Source organism: Rana temporaria, chromosome 6 (genome assembly GCF_905171775.1).
Source record: "Rana temporaria chromosome 6, aRanTem1.1, whole genome shotgun sequence".
NCBI classification, from domain to species: domain Eukaryota; kingdom Metazoa; phylum Chordata; class Amphibia; order Anura; family Ranidae; genus Rana; species Rana temporaria.
The window spans coordinates 132,557,007-132,577,096 of record NC_053494.1 but is presented as its reverse complement, the minus strand read 5'-3'; the positions used below and the strand labels follow the sequence as shown (position 1 = coordinate 132,577,096).

At 42.7% G+C, this 20,090-nt stretch overlaps 1 protein-coding gene across 3 annotated transcripts in view; it reads left to right on the top strand.

Moving 5' to 3' along the window:
* Nucleotides 1-20,090, top strand: part of SATB2 (SATB homeobox 2) — a 250,298-nt gene that overhangs the window by 94,988 nt on the left and 135,220 nt on the right. For all 3 annotated transcript variants that reach the window (XM_040357386.1, XM_040357387.1, XM_040357388.1), the window contains 2 exons: nucleotides 5,609-5,735; nucleotides 9,013-9,136. In XM_040357386.1, coding sequence (XP_040213320.1) covers nucleotides 5,609-5,735; nucleotides 9,013-9,136 — 251 coding nt within the window. The remainder of the gene's footprint in view (nucleotides 1-5,608; nucleotides 5,736-9,012; nucleotides 9,137-20,090) is intronic.

Here is a 20,090-nt window from a genome sequence, read left to right as displayed (position 1 = left end):
TTGCCCTATGAATTTTTTTTTTTAGGAGGATATATAAACATTAGTGTGTAATCAGCAGCGGCGGCACAGGCGCATCATGTACACATCTCAACTCATACAGAAATCAGCATGTGTATGTCCTCAAATTCAGATGCAGCACAGACAATGCTTTATGCAGGATCGTGCTGCAAGATCCTATGTAAATCAATATGACCATGTGCATCAGGCCTTCAAGGTAGGTGCCAGGCAAAGGAAAAAATCGAACTTTGAAAAATATACAAGAAACAAATCCTTGCGTGATACTTAAAATACTAAAAATAGATTTACCTCTCAGTAAATGTGCATAAATAAATGAATAACTTCCTGATATGTTACAATACACAATGGTATAAAGTATACAACATTATCTTATATGAAAATGACTGTTGGAGATGTGTCTGCCGCAGGCAGGAGGAAGCATTGGCTTGGTCTTTTGTGTCCTAACATTCAAACTTTGTAGCACGTTGCAAAGGGAGGGGCTGCAGCAGGGGGCTAATCTTTTAAGTCAACTGGGAACATAGCCAAGAACTTCACAGATAGCTTCAGGACCTGCACAGTGTGCTAAAATAGACAGTGCCATCCTTCTGGAGAAAAAAACAGATAAAGGCATCAGACTACATTCACACCTGTAAATGCCCCCAACAGCGGATTCCCGCAATTAGCTGCGGGAGTCAGCCCCAATGAAACTAACCACTGCTGCTCTTATTTAATAGCTATGCAGCGATCACCTGCAAGTGATGGGCTTCGGACGCAAAACAGTCTTTGTCCCAGGCCAATCACTCGCAGGTGATCAATGCTTAGCAATTGCATGGTGCTGCCACAATTAGCTGCAGGAGCTGGCAGCCATCTATTGCTTTTAATGGGGCTGCCTCCCACAACTAATCGCTGGGAACCCCCACTGGAGTTCTCGCATGTAAACACTGTCGGGCCCATTCGCAGGTGTTAATGTAGCATTATCAGAGAATGCACTGTAATCTCTGTGAAGCCTCGTACACACGTCCGAGGAACTCGACGGGCGAAACACATCATTTTGCTCGTCGAGTTCCTTGTGAAGCCGCCGAGGATCTCGGCGAGCCAAATTTTCCCATTCCCGTCGAGGAAAAAGAAGACATGCTTTCTTTTTGGCCCGACGAGATCCTCGATGGTTTCCTCGTCGAAAAGTGTACACACGACCGGTTTCCTCGGCAAAAAAAAAAAACAGCAAGCTTCTTGTGTACGAGGCCTCAGAAGTTTATAAGGGTGGATTTAGACATGTGTCTAAATCTCCCTTTCCGCGTTCGGATCACGCTCCAGAGACTACTGACAGGTGGTGAGGAAGCAATGCAACGTCCCCTTACTGCCTGTTTTGACCCCATTTTTGCTTAAATACGCACTGCAACCGCATTTCACGTGGTTGCAGGGCATTTGTGGCGCTTCCCCATTTACTTGAATGTGTAGCATGCAGTAGGCCTGATGCCCACCGATCACAATATGTCGAGTAAACACCCCCGGTTGCAGCCTACTGCAGCTTAAGGGGGGGCAGTTGGGGCCTCAACCATACGTAAATGAAGCCTAAATGGAGTGGAGAAGGACTAGAAATCTGTAAGGTTTTTACAGCTATCGGAGGCTCCAATAGATAGATTTACTCTGACTTCCTGTCCTATTGAAGACGTTTTACCAGACAGGAAGTGAGGGTAAATATTCTACAGCAACACAAAGAGAAATAAAATGCTCTTCTTTAGTAGAGAAGGGGAAGAATAGAATCTCTTTCAAATTTACTCTTAATTGTAAAACCATTGTCAGCAGGACAGGAAGTAAGGGTAACTCTATCTTCCGTAGCCTAGCATATTAGTAGAGTGACTGGAGTTCTACTCCTCACACATTCTCTTCAAAACAAGAAAAACATTTTTGAGTTGACATAAACTGTGACATAAACAAATATTTAATGCTACACCTTTTTTACCTGTGAATTGTTGTAGGGCTGCAGGCCACCTCATTCCTATTTGTAGGTACTCTGATGACCTGCTTGTGATGCAGAAATGCTATCTATTATTATACCCATTTCAGGCTCCTTGACGTCTCACACATATAGAGAGCCTGCTAGCCATGCAAATCTAGATTTTCCCTCATTCAGCCTGAAGGCTGCACAAGAGAACATCCCAGGATTTCGTCCAACTAAACTAAACAGAATGGATGAAGGAATCTCCACTTCCGGTTGTTGAACTCAGCAGGTGCCGTACCTGCGACTGCCATAATATAATGGTGCTCCCGGACAGTGACTGCATTTTATAAGATGGCATCACTGTTCTGATAATTTTCCTTCCGGCTCTACAGAAGTTGCTTGGATGACCATCAATGGTTTGAATGAGGAATCCACATTTTGAGCCAATCTTGACAAGCCTTAACAGGAAAAAACTGACAATGTGTAAAAAAACACACATTTTTTAACAAAATCTCTCTGCACATTTCTGCAGTCAGAAGACTACTATAATGTGCTTGAACACAAATTTTTTTTTTTCTTGATGACAACGGGGTCAAGGAAAGATCCTACAAAGCCAAAAAAAACTAATAACTTTTGTCATTATATAGACCGGATTTACTATCAACATCTCATAAACATAAAGCAATTTTTCTGTTGCCATTGCAGATTATTGGTACCGTATATGTTTGGCCCTTTCCTAATATATAGTACTCAGTAAAGTTTTGTTGACATAAAAACACAAAATGGCTAACCAAAAATATTGTCTAATGTATAGGATTGTTTATTTAATAAACATGAATGTGGTATGTGTGGTAAATAATGCTTTTCAAATGCTAACGGAACTGTGGATTAAATGACTGCACATTCACCCACAAGTAAGCATGACTCAAAACATTAATAACATTCTGACTGGAATTTGTTCCTTTGCCTTCATTACAAATTATGTCTTTTGTGAAGGCATTTTTCATTATATTTTGTGTTATATTTTCCAGCCACAGATTTTTTACAAAAAAGTCTCTATATACAGTAGTTTATTTGTTGCATATTATTTTATATTATATTATACATTAAATGGTACTAAAGTTTGCAGATGGTATAATTCACTTAAAGGGGTTGGAAAGGTAATTTTTTTTCCCTAAATAGCTTCCTATACCTTAGTGCAGTCCTCCTTTACTTACCTCATCCTTCGTTTTTGTTTTAAATGTCCTTATTTCTTCTGAGAAATCCTCACTTCCTGTTCTTCTGTCTGTAACTACACACAGTAATGCAAGGCTTTCTCCCTGGTGTGGAGAAAGCCTCTTGAGGCGGGAGGGGGCAAGCAGGAGTGTCAGGACTCCCACTAACACACAGCTCCTTTCTCTATCTGCAAAGTAGTGAGCAGCCTGACCCTCCTGCTTGCCCCCTCCCCCCTCAAGAGGCTTTCTCCACACCAGGGAGAAAGCCTCCAATTACTGTGTAGTTACAGACAGAAGAACACGAAGTGAGGATTTCTCAGAAGAAATAAAAAGCAAAATCGAAGGATGAGGTAAGTGAAGGAAGACTGCACTAAGGTAAAGGAAGCTATTTAGGGAATTCTTTTTTTTACCTTTACAACCCCTTTAAGAGGAATCTTCTGTATTTAATTGTGACATGGCTTAGGTCCCATTCACACCAAGAACTGCATGTGAATCGAACATGAACTCTGTAAATGCAATGGGAAAGCAGATGGAACATACCCTTAATACTTTAAATAAATAAGAAACAACAGACAACTTGTTGGATGAGTGTTTATTATTGGTTTCAAAGGTAAATAGTTAAATAAATAAATAATTTAAATATTTACATAAATAAATAACCTTAAAATAAGCCTTAAAGCTAACCTAGCCACTACGGCCCAGGCTGCCAATAAAAAATTACCCAGCTTACGTAAAGACCATAGCACCAGCTGATAAACATATTTATTATTATAACACATACTCATGTAACATAAATAAAAGCTAGTCCCCCTTTGATAAACAAAGGTGACCCTACCACATAACAAACACCTAGACAAAGTTATATGAGAAAAAAGGGGGGGGGGGAAAGAACACCACAGCTCCTAAGTCTTCTGAGGCGAATGAGCCTGAGCTGATCGGAACCCCGTTTAAATAGCCCAGAACCAGGATGGTTCTGGCCAGTTCAAACCGGATTTTCCTGGGCTTTCTACCCCAGGCTACAGAGGTCATCTGTCGGGCAATGAGCCCGCCAAAATTCCCCTGCAGTAAGAGGTCAACTGCAGGGCAAAAGAGCCCGCCAATTCTCCTGAGGGAAAACTGCTCCCTCAGGGAAATTGGACCCATAAGGATCCATCGCTTTCCCATGAGGAAAAGGGGGGCAAAGGCTGCCTTCCCCCTTTTCCCATCATTCTGTTCAGTGCACTGCTTTTTTAAATGCACGGCAACCACATCATACTTTTATAACATGTGATTCTGTGCGGGAAAACGCACTGTGTTTGCAACCTGCGTTTGGGGTTTGGTTAACTTTGCACTGATACCCTCAGCAGATCGCAGAGCAGTGCAATTTGAGAGCGGTAGGGGAAGCCGTGTGGGAATGCGGCCTTCCTGCACTGCATTCTAGTGTGAACTGGCCTTAAGAGGGTAAGAGCCTCCTCTGTCCCATGAACTTAGTTTTCCTAGCATGGTGATGACATAAAGTGTTTCATGAACGGCGCATGTGCCGTTCACAAAAAACGTAAAATACGCGGGGTCAAGTGTAATTTAAATAAAACACGCCCACAACATCCCCATTTGAATTAGGCGGGCTTACGCCGGCCCACATACGTTACACCGCCGTAACTTAGGGCGCAAGTTCTTTCTGAATACGGAACTTGCGCCCAAAGTTACAGCGGCGTAACGTATCTAAGATACGTTACGCCGGAAGAAAGATAGAGCATTCTATCTGAATCCGGCCCAGGGAGTTTGCGTCCAGGGATGGTGTTTTTTCGGCTGCACACAAACTGGCCACTTCTAATTGTTCACTTTATACGTGAGAATAACGCAGAACCCACCTCATACTCTCATCTAAAGGAGGTTTTACAGTGCTCACCAAGACAGAGAGGGTCAACCTCCCCAGCAATGACACAGACCGCAATTAAAAAGTGACAGAGCTTCTAACCCTTCAACATTCTATTCAAAAATACAAAAGCAAAGATTTTAGCTATTCATAAACGTTAAAGCTTAACTGCAGACAAAAGTGGCAATGAATTAGAACCCCTGATTGGTTGTTATATATATCTGTGTCCCTGTTAGGGAGATTCACCGTCTCTATTTGCACTGTTTACCGTTAGCATTAAAAGTGAAATTAAAAGAAAGTCACAGATTTTGGGTTGCAGAACAGTAAAAGAGGGGAAGTCTTCCAATGGGGACACTAGTTCTGGTGACCTGGGGCACCCCAAGGGATTCCCTTAATTTACAGGGATTTCCTCTCACTTTCTGTTTTGGCTATGAGACAGGAAGTGTACACAGACAGCAAAAAAAAAAAACTGACAGGGGTTATTAACCCTCTCTTACTCTATCCAAAATTAACAAAGAAAAGGTTCTATTTAAGTGTGATAATATTATTGGTATGATATTGTTTAGGAAGAATGTTTGACATGTGCATTGTCCTTTTCAGGAATCATTAAAATTGGCCGCTGGAATCCCCTGCCTCTCAGTTATGTTACAGACGCACCAGATGTGACAGTTTCTGACATGCTCCAGGATGTCTATCATGTGGTGACCCTGAAGATCCAGTTACAAAGGTAGGGGTCAGTGTAATGGAAGAGTTCTAATGTTTACAAGCCCAGATTTGAGGTAAGGCCTCATAAACCTCAGCGAAGTGTAGGCAAATTTGTGAGGGCGACAACCTGCCCTTTTCTTAATCGTCTGAGCACCGCACATCATAACATCGTGCACTTCCACTCATGCAAACTGTTCTTATTATTGTGAGGTGACCCTATGAGGTTTGATTTCAATGAAATTTGTCATGAGAGAAACATGGATGATTCTGTCGCTGATCGTTTCTATTAAAAAGGCTAGTTGCCTGACTGTGGTGCTGACCCTATTCAGGTTTCAAATTTTTCTTCTAATATGCTTGTTCTGGGTTGGAAAGTATTGAAGCCAGCGGACCAGCATGACAGACAGGCAGCTAGTATTTTCAGCATAAGGTCATTTGTGATAGTCCCCATATTCCTTTTTGCTTCACCTCACGCTATAATACTCAGGCCTTCTTTATTCATTTATAATTGACTTTCCAATTAAAATAAGGGCTTCATGGATGCCATCCAGCAGCCCCTCTTAGATGTATTTTCCTACAGCGCCTATCGAGCGCCCCCTCTTAGATGTATTTCCCTACATCGCCTATAAAGCGCCCTCTTATGCCTCGTACACACGACCAATTTTACCATCTGGAAAACTGCCATGACAGCTTTTGGCCGGGAAAACTGGCCATGTGTTTGCTCCATGGCAGTTTTCCTGACAGGAAAAACACGGGGAATCGTGGCAGGAAAATTGAGACCATGTTCTCTTTTTTCCTGCCTCGACTAACGGTGGTCTTTTTCCTGGCAGTTTCCCTATGAGAAACACTGCGGTGGAGCATACACATGGCCGGGATTCCTGTCCAAAGCTCTCACCGCAGTTTTCCAGACAGGAAAACCTCTGGTGTGTACATGGGGAAAGTGACCGAGCAGGTTCTCGGTTTTCCCCCCTGGGATTCGCAGCAGACTTTTTACCGCCGGGAATCACGATCGTGTGTACGGGGCATTAGATGTATTTCCCTCAAGCAGTGTAGAAAATATTCAAGCGTGAAAAATGAAGATACCTCTAAAGCCAAAACTTTTTTTAGTTTTTAACTGAATAGGGAAGGGTTTCTCTTTTTTAGTTGCCATCTGTTTTCCCCCAGGGAGATTTCCCTTTACTCCCTGTCTTATAGACACTACAGGAAGTAAGAGGAAGTCTCTTCAAGTGGAGGGAAATCCTCTCTGGGGGCCGGTTCACACTACAATTTCAGCATTTTGGGTGCGTTTCTGCATGCATGTTTTTGATGCGTACCAGTACGTTTTTAATGCATTCCAATGAACTTTTGATGCATTTCTCCCCCTTTTTTCATCTCACCTTTTTTTACCTGGAGTTCAGCAGAAAGAAAAAATAGATGCCTACCTTTTTTATTTGCTGAAAAATCTTAGCCTTGCCCATGTAATGTTAAGGAGGGGGCTGATATTTACTCTATCTGACTTTACTGTGCTGGAAGATCTTTATCAGCTGTGAACTAGATATGCACATGGCCTGTCCTAACAAAGGCTTAGATCTCAAGGATTGTGTATTACATTTTATGTTAAAGCGGCACTAAAGTCTCGCAATCAACATTCATTATTTTAATCCTTATGCTGCTAGCGTTAGTAAGGTATATTATATATTTTTTTTACTTCTCTTCAGTTGCCTCTGGTTTCTGTTTTTTTTTTTTACCTGGAGAAGGGGAGGAGGGTCTTTCTAAGCAAAGGAAAGCCTCCTGCCAGAGCTAAGGACAGGTGGATTTCAGGAAGTAAATGCTACATGAATCATCTACTCTTCTTCAGGATGGCTGCAGTTAGAAATGCTAGGGGGTGTTTTCTCAACAACGTAAAGCATGGAGATATACCGTGTTTCCCCAAAAATAAGCCCTGGTCTTATATTAATTTTGACAACAAAAGACACAGTAGGGCTTATTTTCGGGGTAGGTCTTACCATGTAATGGCTGTCAATAATCCCCAGTGTGAACTGAGTTAAAATGCTTGTAAAATCCTAAAATCTACTCTATTATAGTAGTATATAATGTACAATGTGTGTGTTTCTGTAATATAAATGTTCCAAATACATTTGTTATAGCGCCACTCGGTGCTTCCGTTCCCTGCTCCGAGAACTGCAGAGGGGAGGGGCGCACCGAAGGTATTTGGCACAATTATATTACAGAAACACACACGTACATTGTATACTCCAGAAATAGAGTAGATTGTAGGATTTTACAAGCATTTTAAACTAGGGCTTATATTCGGGGTAGGGCTTATATTGCAGCTCTCCTGGAAAATAATGCTAGTCTTATTTTTGGGGGGAACACGGTAGATGCATGGGGGAGTTTGCTTTGAATATTAAAAATGTGGTGGTCAGATACAGTTTAGTTCTGCTTTGATGCACTTGTGAACAGGGCTGGTGCAAGGATTTTTGACACCCTAGGCAAAATCAAAATTTGCCACCCCCATTGGGCCCACCCCTGACCCCACCCCTTTGTCCTGCCCATGTGACAGGAGGCAGCGCTATACAGGAAGCATCGGCTCTGCTTCCTCTAACGCTGGCTTCAGTGCTGCAATGCGCCTCTAATTACACAACCGGCCAGACAGAGCAGCTGCCTGAGACCGAGTTAGTTACATGCTCAGCCTGCAGAGCATGCAGACGCAGAGGAAAATCAGCGGTTGGGCGCTCCTAGGCAGCAGTGCGCCCTAGGTGGCTGCCTAGTTTGCCTAGTGGTAGCACTGGCCCTGCTTGTGAACAAATCTGTCCCCCATGTGCACATTGCAAACTATTCTGAACAAAATAAATTACCTATGGAGATCTACGAATAAATCTAATGTCAAGAAACAACTAGAAAAGTGGAAAATAGTATTTTTTGGTTAGCTGTGAATGGAAACACATAAACACATAGTGAGGCTTTTCTCACGTTTGGCTGCAAAGGTGGAAATACAGTTTAACTCATAAAACTGCAGGTCTAGGACAATCATTAACACACTAAAAGGTAATCATTGGCCGAACGTAAATTTTGCTGACTTGGAAAACTTTTATGTAAAAAAAAGCTTTACCATAACAGATGATGTTATATTATTAGAATGACCTTTTTCTGCATTCCATTTTTCATTCATCTGGTTCTGTGTTCCATTCAGCATTACAGCAATTCATAATCTGAACAATTATGTCTTCCTTTTTGGCTAGGAGAAATGCGAGTTTTATATGTCTGGCATTCTGTTCCCTTGTGCGTATTTGATATTTCCTGAGTAACGTTTCTCTCTGTAGTTGTTCAAAACTTGAAGACCTGCCGGCAGAGCAGTGGAACCACGCCACTGTCCGCAATGCCTTACGGATGCTGCTAAAGGAGATGAATCAGAGCACACTTGCCAAAGAATGCCCCCTCTCCCAGGTCAGTACAGCAAATAGGAGTTTATTCAATGCAATAGAATTGCTTGACTTCTTAGGAGCTAATAAGTTCTATTGATTTCTTTGCTACAAACACTGTACTCTGATGTATCTATCGACCGGAAGGCACTTATTAATTAATTATTTTCATTATTACATTAGCCCCTTTACGTTATTCCAAGAATGCATACAAAGTGACAATGATATTTTATGACATGGGCTTAAATTGTATTAAAGCTGAACTCCAGGGAAAAAAAAATCATCCAAGCATAAAGCGCATTTTGTACAGGGGAAGAGAGAAAACAACTATTGCTACATTATTCCTTGCACTTACAGTTTGGGGGTGGTAAAATCAGGCAGATAAGTCATGTTTGTACCTCCCCAAACCCCCCCCCTCCCAAAATATGATTGTAAAGGCTGAGGGTTGTTTTACCTTCATGTCTTCTATTATATGGCGTGTACTTACCTTTATTTTTAATCTGGACGGGGGTAGATTGAGGGCCAGTTCACACCAGACGCAGTTCCGTACAGTTTCGTGTGCATTTTTTCTGCACTAAAAATGCACGCACGGTGTTTTCCATGTATTCCAATGGCTCTAGTTGGCTCTAGTTCACACCATGCAGTCAGTTTCCAGTCAGGTTCCGGTGCAGAAACTGACTGGAAACTGACTGCATGGTGTGAACTAGAGACAACAAGAGCCATTGGAATACATGGAAATCACTGTGCATGCATTTTGTGCAGAAAAAAAGCACACGGAACTGAACGGAACTGCGTCTGGTGTGAACTGGCCCTGAAAAAATGTAAAACACAGATTACATAGATTAGGCAGGGTTTGTGGTAGGGTGACATTTTTAAGAATGATTATATTTAGGGTTTTCTTTGACTTCTACATTTGTGTACACATTTTGTACAAGCAATTTCATCAGTACATTCAATATTGCCATTAGATGTTTGCCAAGTGTCTTTTGAAAGTACTTCAACATTTTCTAAACGAAAACTACATTCAGGCCTCGTACACACGACCGAGAAACTCGTCGTAAAAGAAACATCATTTTCCTCAAAGAGTTCCTTGTCAGGCTTGTCGAGAATCTTGTCATGCTTTCTTTGCGTACACACTGTCAAGACAAAATCTCGTCGTTCTCAAACGCGGTGACGTACAACATGTACAACGGCACTATAAAGGGGAAGTTCGATTCCACTGGCACAACCCTTGGGGCTGCTTTTGCTAATCTCATGTTACTGTGTGTTAAGCAAATGTTTGGTAAGAGACGATTCACGCTTTTCAGTCTGTTACAGCGTGACAAATGTGCTAACTCCATTACGAACGCTACTTTTACCGAAGGTGCGCTCCCGTCTCACACTTTATTCTGAGCATGTGCGGGTTTCTAAGCAAACAGCAACTATTCGGTAGGCACAGCGCAACTCACATATGCGCAGTGCGCACACGGCTGGGAAGCCGCAAGCTGTCAATCTGATGCTGCCGTCAGTAACGGTAGTAAAAACTACCAGAAACTCTTGCCTGTGTCGGTATTGTTATTGAAACTGGTGAATTTGCCTGAATTAGGCGCAGTCAATTTTAACTAGGGAACTACCACCAGAAAAGTGACGGAAGTGCTTTACCAAATTCCCCAGAATGTATTAATATTAGAGGTTTTTCATATATTTGAAAATGTATATGGAAGCCACGCTGCCTTTTTTATGTCCTCCTGTATTGTGTGATCCCTAGTTAGATCACAGGGATTAAGAGATACGGAGAGATTAATGAAGCGCACACCGGACCAGAGGGGATCACAGGGTGGGCCTTTTTTGCTCAACAAATTAATCAGCAGGTATCTTATGCTGCATACTCTGTAAAATATAAATGTTTTAAGCCCCTCACAGATCCTCAGTGGGGTCTTTCTTGTTTAGCATCTATTGCATTAAAGCATAAAATAGAAACAAGGGAGGTTTAAAATCAAGCCATTGCTCTTACCGGTACCTATAGTTCATCCTTTAGACCACTTGCCTTGCCTTGAGCCTTTGGCATGGGAAAATGTTTTCCTTTCCACTTGTGTTAACAGCTCCTGTGAAGATCTCACGTGGCAATTTCATTTTGCAAATCCACTTAAAAAGTAAATACCCTGCCATATGCGTGAATTGTTATTATGTGTCCCAATAGGTTAATATGTTATTGTCAGCTGCAGGTTGGAACGCTGCCTCGCAGGGGTAAGGGCTTCAGGGACAAAGCACTTGTGTATTAACCCTGTCCTGCTGCTGGAGAACATTGTAGCAGATTACCTAGATATTTAACCCTGTAATGAGGAAACAAAAATGCTGCTTGCTACGAGGCTCTGGGTTGCTTTAAAATCATTTGGATATGACAGTGACAAATGAGATATCATTAAAATACTTAGAGACAATTTTTTTACGGGTCTTGGATAGAGTTCTCTATTGGAGAAATTCCTTCACTTCCTGTTTGGTAAAAAGTTTGTCCCCAGGACAGGAAGAGAGGGAAAATCCCTCTAACAGAGACACAGATGGAAGAAAAAATATTTTTTCTTTTTAAAGTTAAGTATGAAAAGTCCTGGAATCTTTGTCAGTTTTTTTGTTTGTTTCCCTTGTGCAGCGTTTTCCTCAATTACTTTGTCCCCAGAACTGAAATTTTAAGGGAAAACTCTCTAAGACCCCACTCTCTAAGACACCATTATGTTGCCAACCTTTAAATGCAGCAATGTGATATCAATATTCATATCTGAGAATCTTTAACATCTAAGATATTTTGACAGTTCAGGAAAATTGCAGTTAGGCCTCGTACACACGCTCGGTTTTCTCTGCAAGAACCAGCAAGAAAACTGAGCGTGTGTATGAGGCTTTGAGGTTTCTCGTCGGGAAATCTGCCCAGAATCTCGACGAGAAAAATAGAGATCTGCTCTCTATTTTCTCGTCTGGATTCTTATCGGCCTGTTTCCCGACGAGAAACCCGAGCGTCTGTATACTTACCTGTCGTCGTGGAAACCTGCGCATGCTCGAAATGACTTTGACGCATTTGCTGTAGCTTCCTAGGCATAGGTAGGGTGCAGCAAGATGGCGGCGACGGCATCGAATGTGATGAGCGCATGCTCGTCGTAGGCAATGACGTCACCGCGTTCTTGCCTTCCAAAAGAACCACGGTTCTTTGAAAGGAGTGTCTGTACACTCGGGCGGCAAGAGATTCTTTTTTTTTTACATGTTTCTGGCCCATGTGTACGAGGCTTTTCACACTGAGGCATTTTTCAGGTGTTTTAGCGCTAGAAATAGCACCCGTAAAGCACCTGAAAACTGCCTTCCATTCATTGCAATGAGTGCTTTCACACTGGGGCGGTGTGCTTGCGGGACGTTAGAAAAAGTTCTGCAAGCAGCATCTTTGGGGCAGCTTGGGAGCGCTATAGATAGTGCTCCCAAAACGCCACTGCCCATTGAAATGAATGGGCAGTGCTTCCAAAGCTCATTAAAAGTGCTTTGAAAGCTCTGCAACATGGGACTTTTTTTAAAAAAAAATGGCCCGCTAGTGCCCAAAAAGTGCCACAAAAGCGCAGCTAACACACTACTAAAGCACTGCAAAAACGACCAGCACTGTTTTAGCGATGCTTCAGTGTGAAAGGAGCCTAGCAGAGAGAGTCCCAGATAGCAGTAAAACCTGAAAGGGGTTCTAACTCATCCCTATTCTATTAAAAACCTCAGGGCACTATCCTACTCAGATAGGGCACTAAAGCGGTGTTCCACCCAAAAATGTAACTTCCGCTTTTTGGAATGCCCCCCCACCCCACCGGTGTCACATTTGGAACCTTTCAGTGGGAGGGGGGAGCAGATACCTGTCTAATACAGGTATTTGCTCTCACTTCCGGGCACAGAACGCTGCAGTATCCGTGGCGCTCTACGCCATGTCCGACCCCTTCTCCGGCCCCCTCCCCCTGCTGTCTTCTGGGAGACACACAGGTCCCAAAAGACAGCAGGGACCAGTGAGATAGCGCAGAGTGGTTTTCGCATGTGCAGTAGGGAACCAGGAAGTGAAGCCACAGGGCTTCTCTCTCTCACTGCTCTCTACTCCTATCAGCATGTTCTATGTTAGCGCATAAGCACTGCAGCACAGCTGACCAGCTCTTTGTATTGCTTCTCAGTCTCCCAGTCTGAGATCTGCAGCACAGGTGATTACAAGAGGCTGATACCAAATTGAAATCAAATACTGACACTGTTTGTATTTAGGTTTTTATTGGCAGTGCGCAGTGAGCTTTATCTCTGCATGCAACAGTGTTGCACTGTGCAAACATATGTGTGTGGTATGTAGAGGTTAAGGCTTAAACGACTCACAGCCGAATATATACGGTGGGCGGTCAGCAAGAGGTTAAAAATGTATAAATTAATACAGAGCTACATTAACCACTTGACCTCAGGATGACCAGGACTTTTTTTTCAATACAGCACTGCATTAACTTTACTAAAAATTGCACAGTCATGCAACGTTGTACCCAAATACAATTTGTCATTTTTTCCCACAAATAGAGATTTCTTTTGGTAGTTTTTCATCACCATTGCGTTTTTAATTTTGTGCACTATAAACAAAAAAAGTACGACAATTTAAAAAATAAATAAAAAGTTCTTCAGAAATTTAGGCCAATATGTATTCTGCATATATTGATTGGTTTATGCAAACATTATAGCATCTACAAACTAAAGGATATATTTATGGAATTATTATTTTATTATATTTTTATACTAGTAATGGCAGTGATGAGCGACTTATAGTGGAACTGTGATATTGCTGTGGACAATCGGACACTAACTGACAGTTTTAACACTTTGAGGGAACCAGTGACACTAATACAGTGATCAGTGCTAAAAATATGCACTGTCACTGTACTAATGACACTGGCTGGGAAGGGGTTAAACACCTAGAGCGATCAAAGGGTTAACTGAGCCCTCTGATCCCTCCTGTATTGATTTGTATTGTGACTGTACTGTCTTCCCTGATGTAAAGCGCTATGCAAACTGTTGGCGCTATATAAATCCTGTATAATAATAATAATAATAATAATAATAACTGTGTGCCTAATCAGTGTTCATGTTTACTGTGGGGGTGATTTACTAAAGGCAAATCCACTTTGCACTACAAGTGCACTGCAAGTGAGCTTGGAAGTGAAGTTACTTTAGATCTGATGAGAAGATCTGAAATGGGGGGGAAGCTCTGATGATTTTATCATCCAATCGTGTACAAGCAAAAAATGCTGTTTTTCATTTTCCTTGCATGTCCCACTCAGATCTACAGCGACTGCGCCTGACAGTGCACTTGTAGTGCAAAGTGGATTTGCCTTTAGTAAATAAACCCCCATGCGTGCTGCATTTACTACAGAATGTGCTTTGCAGGAACACAGAATCTATCCCTTTCCCCTCGTCAGGATGGAGACCTGCCTTGTTTACATCTCCGTTCTGTGTGTTTTACCAACGATCGGTAGGTGCCGGCGGACATCCAGTGCCTGTCACCCTCAGATCGGACTAATGTGCCGGCGGACATCCAGTGCCTGTCACCCTCAGGTCGGACTAATGTGCCGGCGGACATCCAGTGCCTGTCACCCTCAGATCGGACTAATATGCCGGCGGACATCCAGTGCCTGTCACCCTCAGGTCGGACTAATGTGCCAGCGGACATCCAGTGCCTGTTACCCTCAGGTCGGACTAATGTGCCGGCGGACATCCAGTGCCTGTCACCCTCAGGTCAGACTAATGTGCCGGCAGACATCCAGTGCCTGTCACCCTCAGGTCGGACTAATGTGCCGGCAGACATCCAGTGCCTGTCACCCTCAGATCGGATTAATCACAGCAGAAGCGGTGCGCCGGCGGTGTATGTGCGCCCCCTGTAGGTGGAAGTGCAGAATCACATATATAACCGTGATCCTGCACAGGAGGGCCGTCCTGTAGCAGTAAATATGCTATAGGGCGACCCGGAAGTGGTTAATGCTTGCCTTTAATCTCTGTTTGGAGTTCAGCTTTAAAAGTAAAAATAAAATGACTTGTGGCGTATGAATGGAAAAAAAAAAAAGAAGCAATATTTCCACTGATGTCTGGCGAGGAATCTGCTCATTAGAATGCTATGTAATACGTTTTATTAATATTTACATCCCTCTCTGCTGTAGAAATGTGACTTGGTATGGAATATTGCAAGGTGACCTCTGCACAGGCTGCTCCGTCTTCTCCCTAGTGAGCGCAGCTAAAGACATCTGCTGAGAGGAGCCTGTAGCTGTGATTGTAATGAACTCCACTTAACAGGAGCAAAGAACACTTGCAGCTCGTAACAGAGTTACATAGAATTGTTTTCACACATGTACAGAGAGCAGGGCCAAGTCATAAACAGCCTAGGTATCATCTCCTTTCTTCTAAATTGTTTCCAATCACAGAGAGTGTGTAACACTATACGTCTCTGCAATTGTGTCGCCGCTCACCTCTTGATCATATGGCTTTATTTGCTGAACCTGTTATGTAAGTTGTCCGTTGCCACTTAAAGCAATACAAAATATATTTTTAACTCTCAGATTCTACTGCATTTAATGCGGTTCCACACTGCTAAGTACAAAAATCTGAGGTTATGTTAGCTTGGGAAAAAAAATGTCACATATAACTTTCAGAACAATGGCCAGTCAAAAGATTTCACCAAATTTTTTAGGGTGTGAATTGCTATGGGAAAAGATAATAATGATAAACTACACTGGAACATTGACAAACAACAGTCTATGGGGGTTATTTACGAAAGGCAAATCCACTTTGCACTACAAGTGCAAACTACAAGTGCAAAGTGCACTTGAAAATGCACTAAAAGTGCAGTCGCTGTAGATCTGAAAATAAAAAACAGCATTTTAGCTTACACATGATTGGATGATAAAATCAGCAGAGCTTCCCCTCATTTCAGATCTACCCCATTTCAGATTTAGGGCCCTTTCACACCAGCGGACTATGGGCCAGATTATCGTAGAATGGCGTATCTATGCGGCGGCGTAACGTATCCGATTTACGTTACGCCGCCGCAAGTTTTTCAGGCAAGTGCTTTATTCACAAAGCACTTGCCTGTAAAATTGCGGCGGCATAGCGTAAATCACGCGGCGGAATTCAAATTCGGCGAGTAGGAGGCGTGTATCATTTAAATGAAGCGCGTCCCTGCACCGAACGAACTGCGCATGCGGCATCCCTAAAATATCCCAGTGTGCATTGCTCCAAATGACGACGCAAGGACGTCATTGGTTTCGACGTGAACATAAATGACGTCCAGCCCCATTCACGGACAACTTTTTAAAACGGCCATACTTAACATCGTTGCGCCACACTTAGGCCACCATATAGCAGGGGCAACATTACGCCGGGAAAAGTCTAACGTAAACATCGTAACTTTACTGTGTTGGCCGCGCGTATGTTCGGGAATTCGCGTATCTAGCTTATTTGCATACTTGACGCGGAAATCGACGGAAGCGCCACCTAGCAGGCAAAAAAAATTGCAGTTTCGATCCGACGGCGTAAGAGACTTACGCCTGTCGGATCTAATGGATATCTATGCGTAACTGATTCTAAGAATCAGTCGCATAGATAAGACGGGCCAGATTAGGACTTACGACGGTGTACATGGCGCTGCGCCGTCGTAAGTCCTTTAAGAATCTGGGCCCATATGTCCGTTTTTTCATTTATCCGTTTACGGATGAAAAGCGGGGGTCAGAGGATGAACACCTGATCTCATCGGTGTCCGCTATGCTCCGATTCTGCAGACAGAGGAAAATCCTATTTCTCCATCCATCTGCAGAGCGGATCGGGTGAACACGGACAGACGGTCTGTGTTCATCCGATCCCCCCATAGATGCGAGCGGAGATCTGACAGGGCGGTCCCCAGCTCAGCGGTGATCAACGGAGACATCCCCGCTGAGCAAGTGGATAAGAAAGGTATGAATCCTCACGGGATACGTACATCTGAAAGGAGCCTTACAGCGACTGCACTTCCAAGTGTACTTTCAGTGCAATTTCAAATGCACTTTGTACTTGTAGTTTGCACTTGTAGTGCAAAGTGGGTTTGCCTTTAGTAAATAACCCCCTATATATATGCTAGAAAGTTTTGTAAAGTCAGTGAAATTTTCAGATAGTGAACAAGCTTTGTGTTGGTAAATTGGCCTCTCACAGACTCATGACCACACATAAATATTATATCTGATTAGATGCCAAAAAATCAGTGTGCAGGTCAAAAGCTAAATAGCATAACGCATAGAACATGTTATACTTGTTTGGCTATATGCTGTGTCTTTTGAGAACTAAGATTGTTGTGATTAAGTGACAGGTCCATGTTTAATGACTCTCAATGACACTAAGGTGTTGAATGCCTGGGGGGGGGGCAATGAATTCCCTTAATTTGCATATATTTCCTCTCACTTCCTGTTTGGCTATGGGGCAGGAAGTGAAGGAAAATCTCTGCAATGGGACAGGGATGGTCCCTCTAAATGGAATTTTTCATCGGAATTCCTTTCAAGCTGTCTTGCATACACACTGTCAGACCTAATTCCGAACGTTCAATGCTTCCGAGCATACGTCGACTTGATTCTGGGCATGCGTGAGTTTTTTTCTCCGTCGGAGTTGCACACAGACGATAGGAATTTCCTATCGTTTTTTTTTTTCCATTGGAAAAAAATAAAACATGTTCTATTTCTAAACACCGACAGTCAGATGGGGCCCACACACAATTGAAATTTCCGATGAAAAATGTCTATCAGAAATGGAAAAAAAAGTGTTGCTTATAGTTCTGCATTAAGCACAAATTTCTGATAAATTGATGGAGAGGACTAAGAAGATATAACCATGCCAATAGTGAAGCAGAAAACACATAGCACAGTGAGGAAGCTTTGTTGTCCAGGATGATAGGATAGTCAAAATTAGAAGCAGCAATAACACACCCCCCGCCCACACACAGTTGCGGAATGCTAGCCACCCGCATACCGGAAGCAGTGCAACCGTTTTATGGGGGTGCTAGACTAATTTGCTTCTCAGCCCAGTCTGCCCCAGAAGACTGGCACTACACTAACAGTGTAGCGCAAGCCGGTGGGGACACTTTCCGTGCTGCCCCCCTGCAAAGTGCTGCTCTAGGCCTGGGCCTTGTTGGCCTAGGCCAGGATACAGCGTTGTCTGAACGTTTGATTTAGATAAGGGACATTAGTAAACAGTTCTAAAAACATTTAAAGGGGTTGTAAAGGTTATTTTTCTTTCACCTTAATGCATCCTATGATGCATTATAAAACTGGCATAGACGACCCCCCCAGCCCCCCCCCCCCCATTTTACTTACCTGAGCCCATTCACCTGCTGTGCTCGCCCCTGATGTCCTTGTCTCCACTCAGTCTGGCCATTGACTGGCTAGATTGGATGGATTGATAGCAGCGCAGCCATTGGCTCACGCTGCTGTCAATCACATTCAATGACGCGCCGCGCCGGGTGTATCATGGGAGCGCGTCCGAAATAATTAACCCAATTGGCAAAAGCTCCCATGAAGGGGGTTAGTTCTTGCCGGGAGGAGCCGAGACAGCCGCCGAGGGACCCCAGAAGACCAGGATAGGGGCCACTCTGTGCAAAACGAGCTGCACAGTGGAGGTAAGTATAACATGTTTGTTATTTTCTTTTTTTAAAGGGAACCTTTAGTGTCCCTTTAAGAATATGCAATTTCATCATGGGATTACAGCGAGTCCTTCCCCTTTGCAAAAAAGGTGTACTTGGGCCATTTGTGTAAGGTCTATGTAATGAGATGGAGACACACATACAGAGCAGCCAGCCTGTGGAATCGCATGATGTACTTTATCATACAGGGATGGTGCTGGTGGTATTGCTAGTAGAATTAAATCTAGGTGTGTTTTGCTTGAGTCAATATAGCCGTTTAATGGCATTAAGAAGTCAAGGCAATTAAAATACAAATATTGAGCTGTAACAGACTGCTCCAACTGGCAGGACACAAGTACAAGGTTGCCAGGAAAGACATGTCTCTCTGACACTTTTAAATACATTTTTTTTAAATTAAACTACTTGAGCAATCTGTTTTTGAATTTAAATTTTTGTTCATGGTTGTTAATATTGTAATAGGGTTGTATACCAGCTCTAAACATGATTGTAATCTTATGTTTTCATTCACAGTACTATTCAGAGTCGCATTTTTCATATGCTTTGTAACCTCTTTAATAACATGTTTGAATTTTGCTCTGAATTAGTGGTGCCCCATAAGAGCGCAGAGTTTCCAAGAACATTATTTAGAGCCAGCATAATTACGTCCAGCTTTTTTAGATTGTGTGTGGCATCCCTCTTAGGGTAATAAAATTGTCATTGTAGGCCATATTTTCTATACTATGCTGCCTTGTAGTTCTAGTATCATTAGAAAACGTATTATGCAATTTTATATCATTTTTAGTCTGAGTTGATATACTTATTTATCGGCATGCATTATCATCACAGTTTTCTATGTACTGTATTTTGCTTTGGAAACTGCAGCAAAGCTGAAACACCGGCAGAAAAATGGGTGCCCTGCCCTAAATTCTATTTGGCCCGACAAAGCGCTACACAAATGCTTTGCTTGGATAAATGGTGTTCATTTTATTTTATTTTAAAAACTAAGATACCTGCTAATTTTAAAAGGCAAAGCTTATGGTGACAAATAAAATATCAAGTAAGGTGTCATCCACTAAGTAAAACATGAACTACAGATAATGTCATAGAATTTATCCTCCCCAAGTTTCCTGCAGATGGTTAGGACAAGAAGAGGGTTAAAATCATCCTCTGTTTAGTGAATTTCAGCACAGGTGCTAATGACACGTTCCTAAAACTGATATTAATTCTCCTTATTAGTCTAAGCGTTGTACTTGGGGTAGCAGCACGTACGTTCCCAGGCTCTTGGCTGTGTGGTCTTGTTGCAGTTGGAAACTGAACTGAAACATCTGAGAAGCAT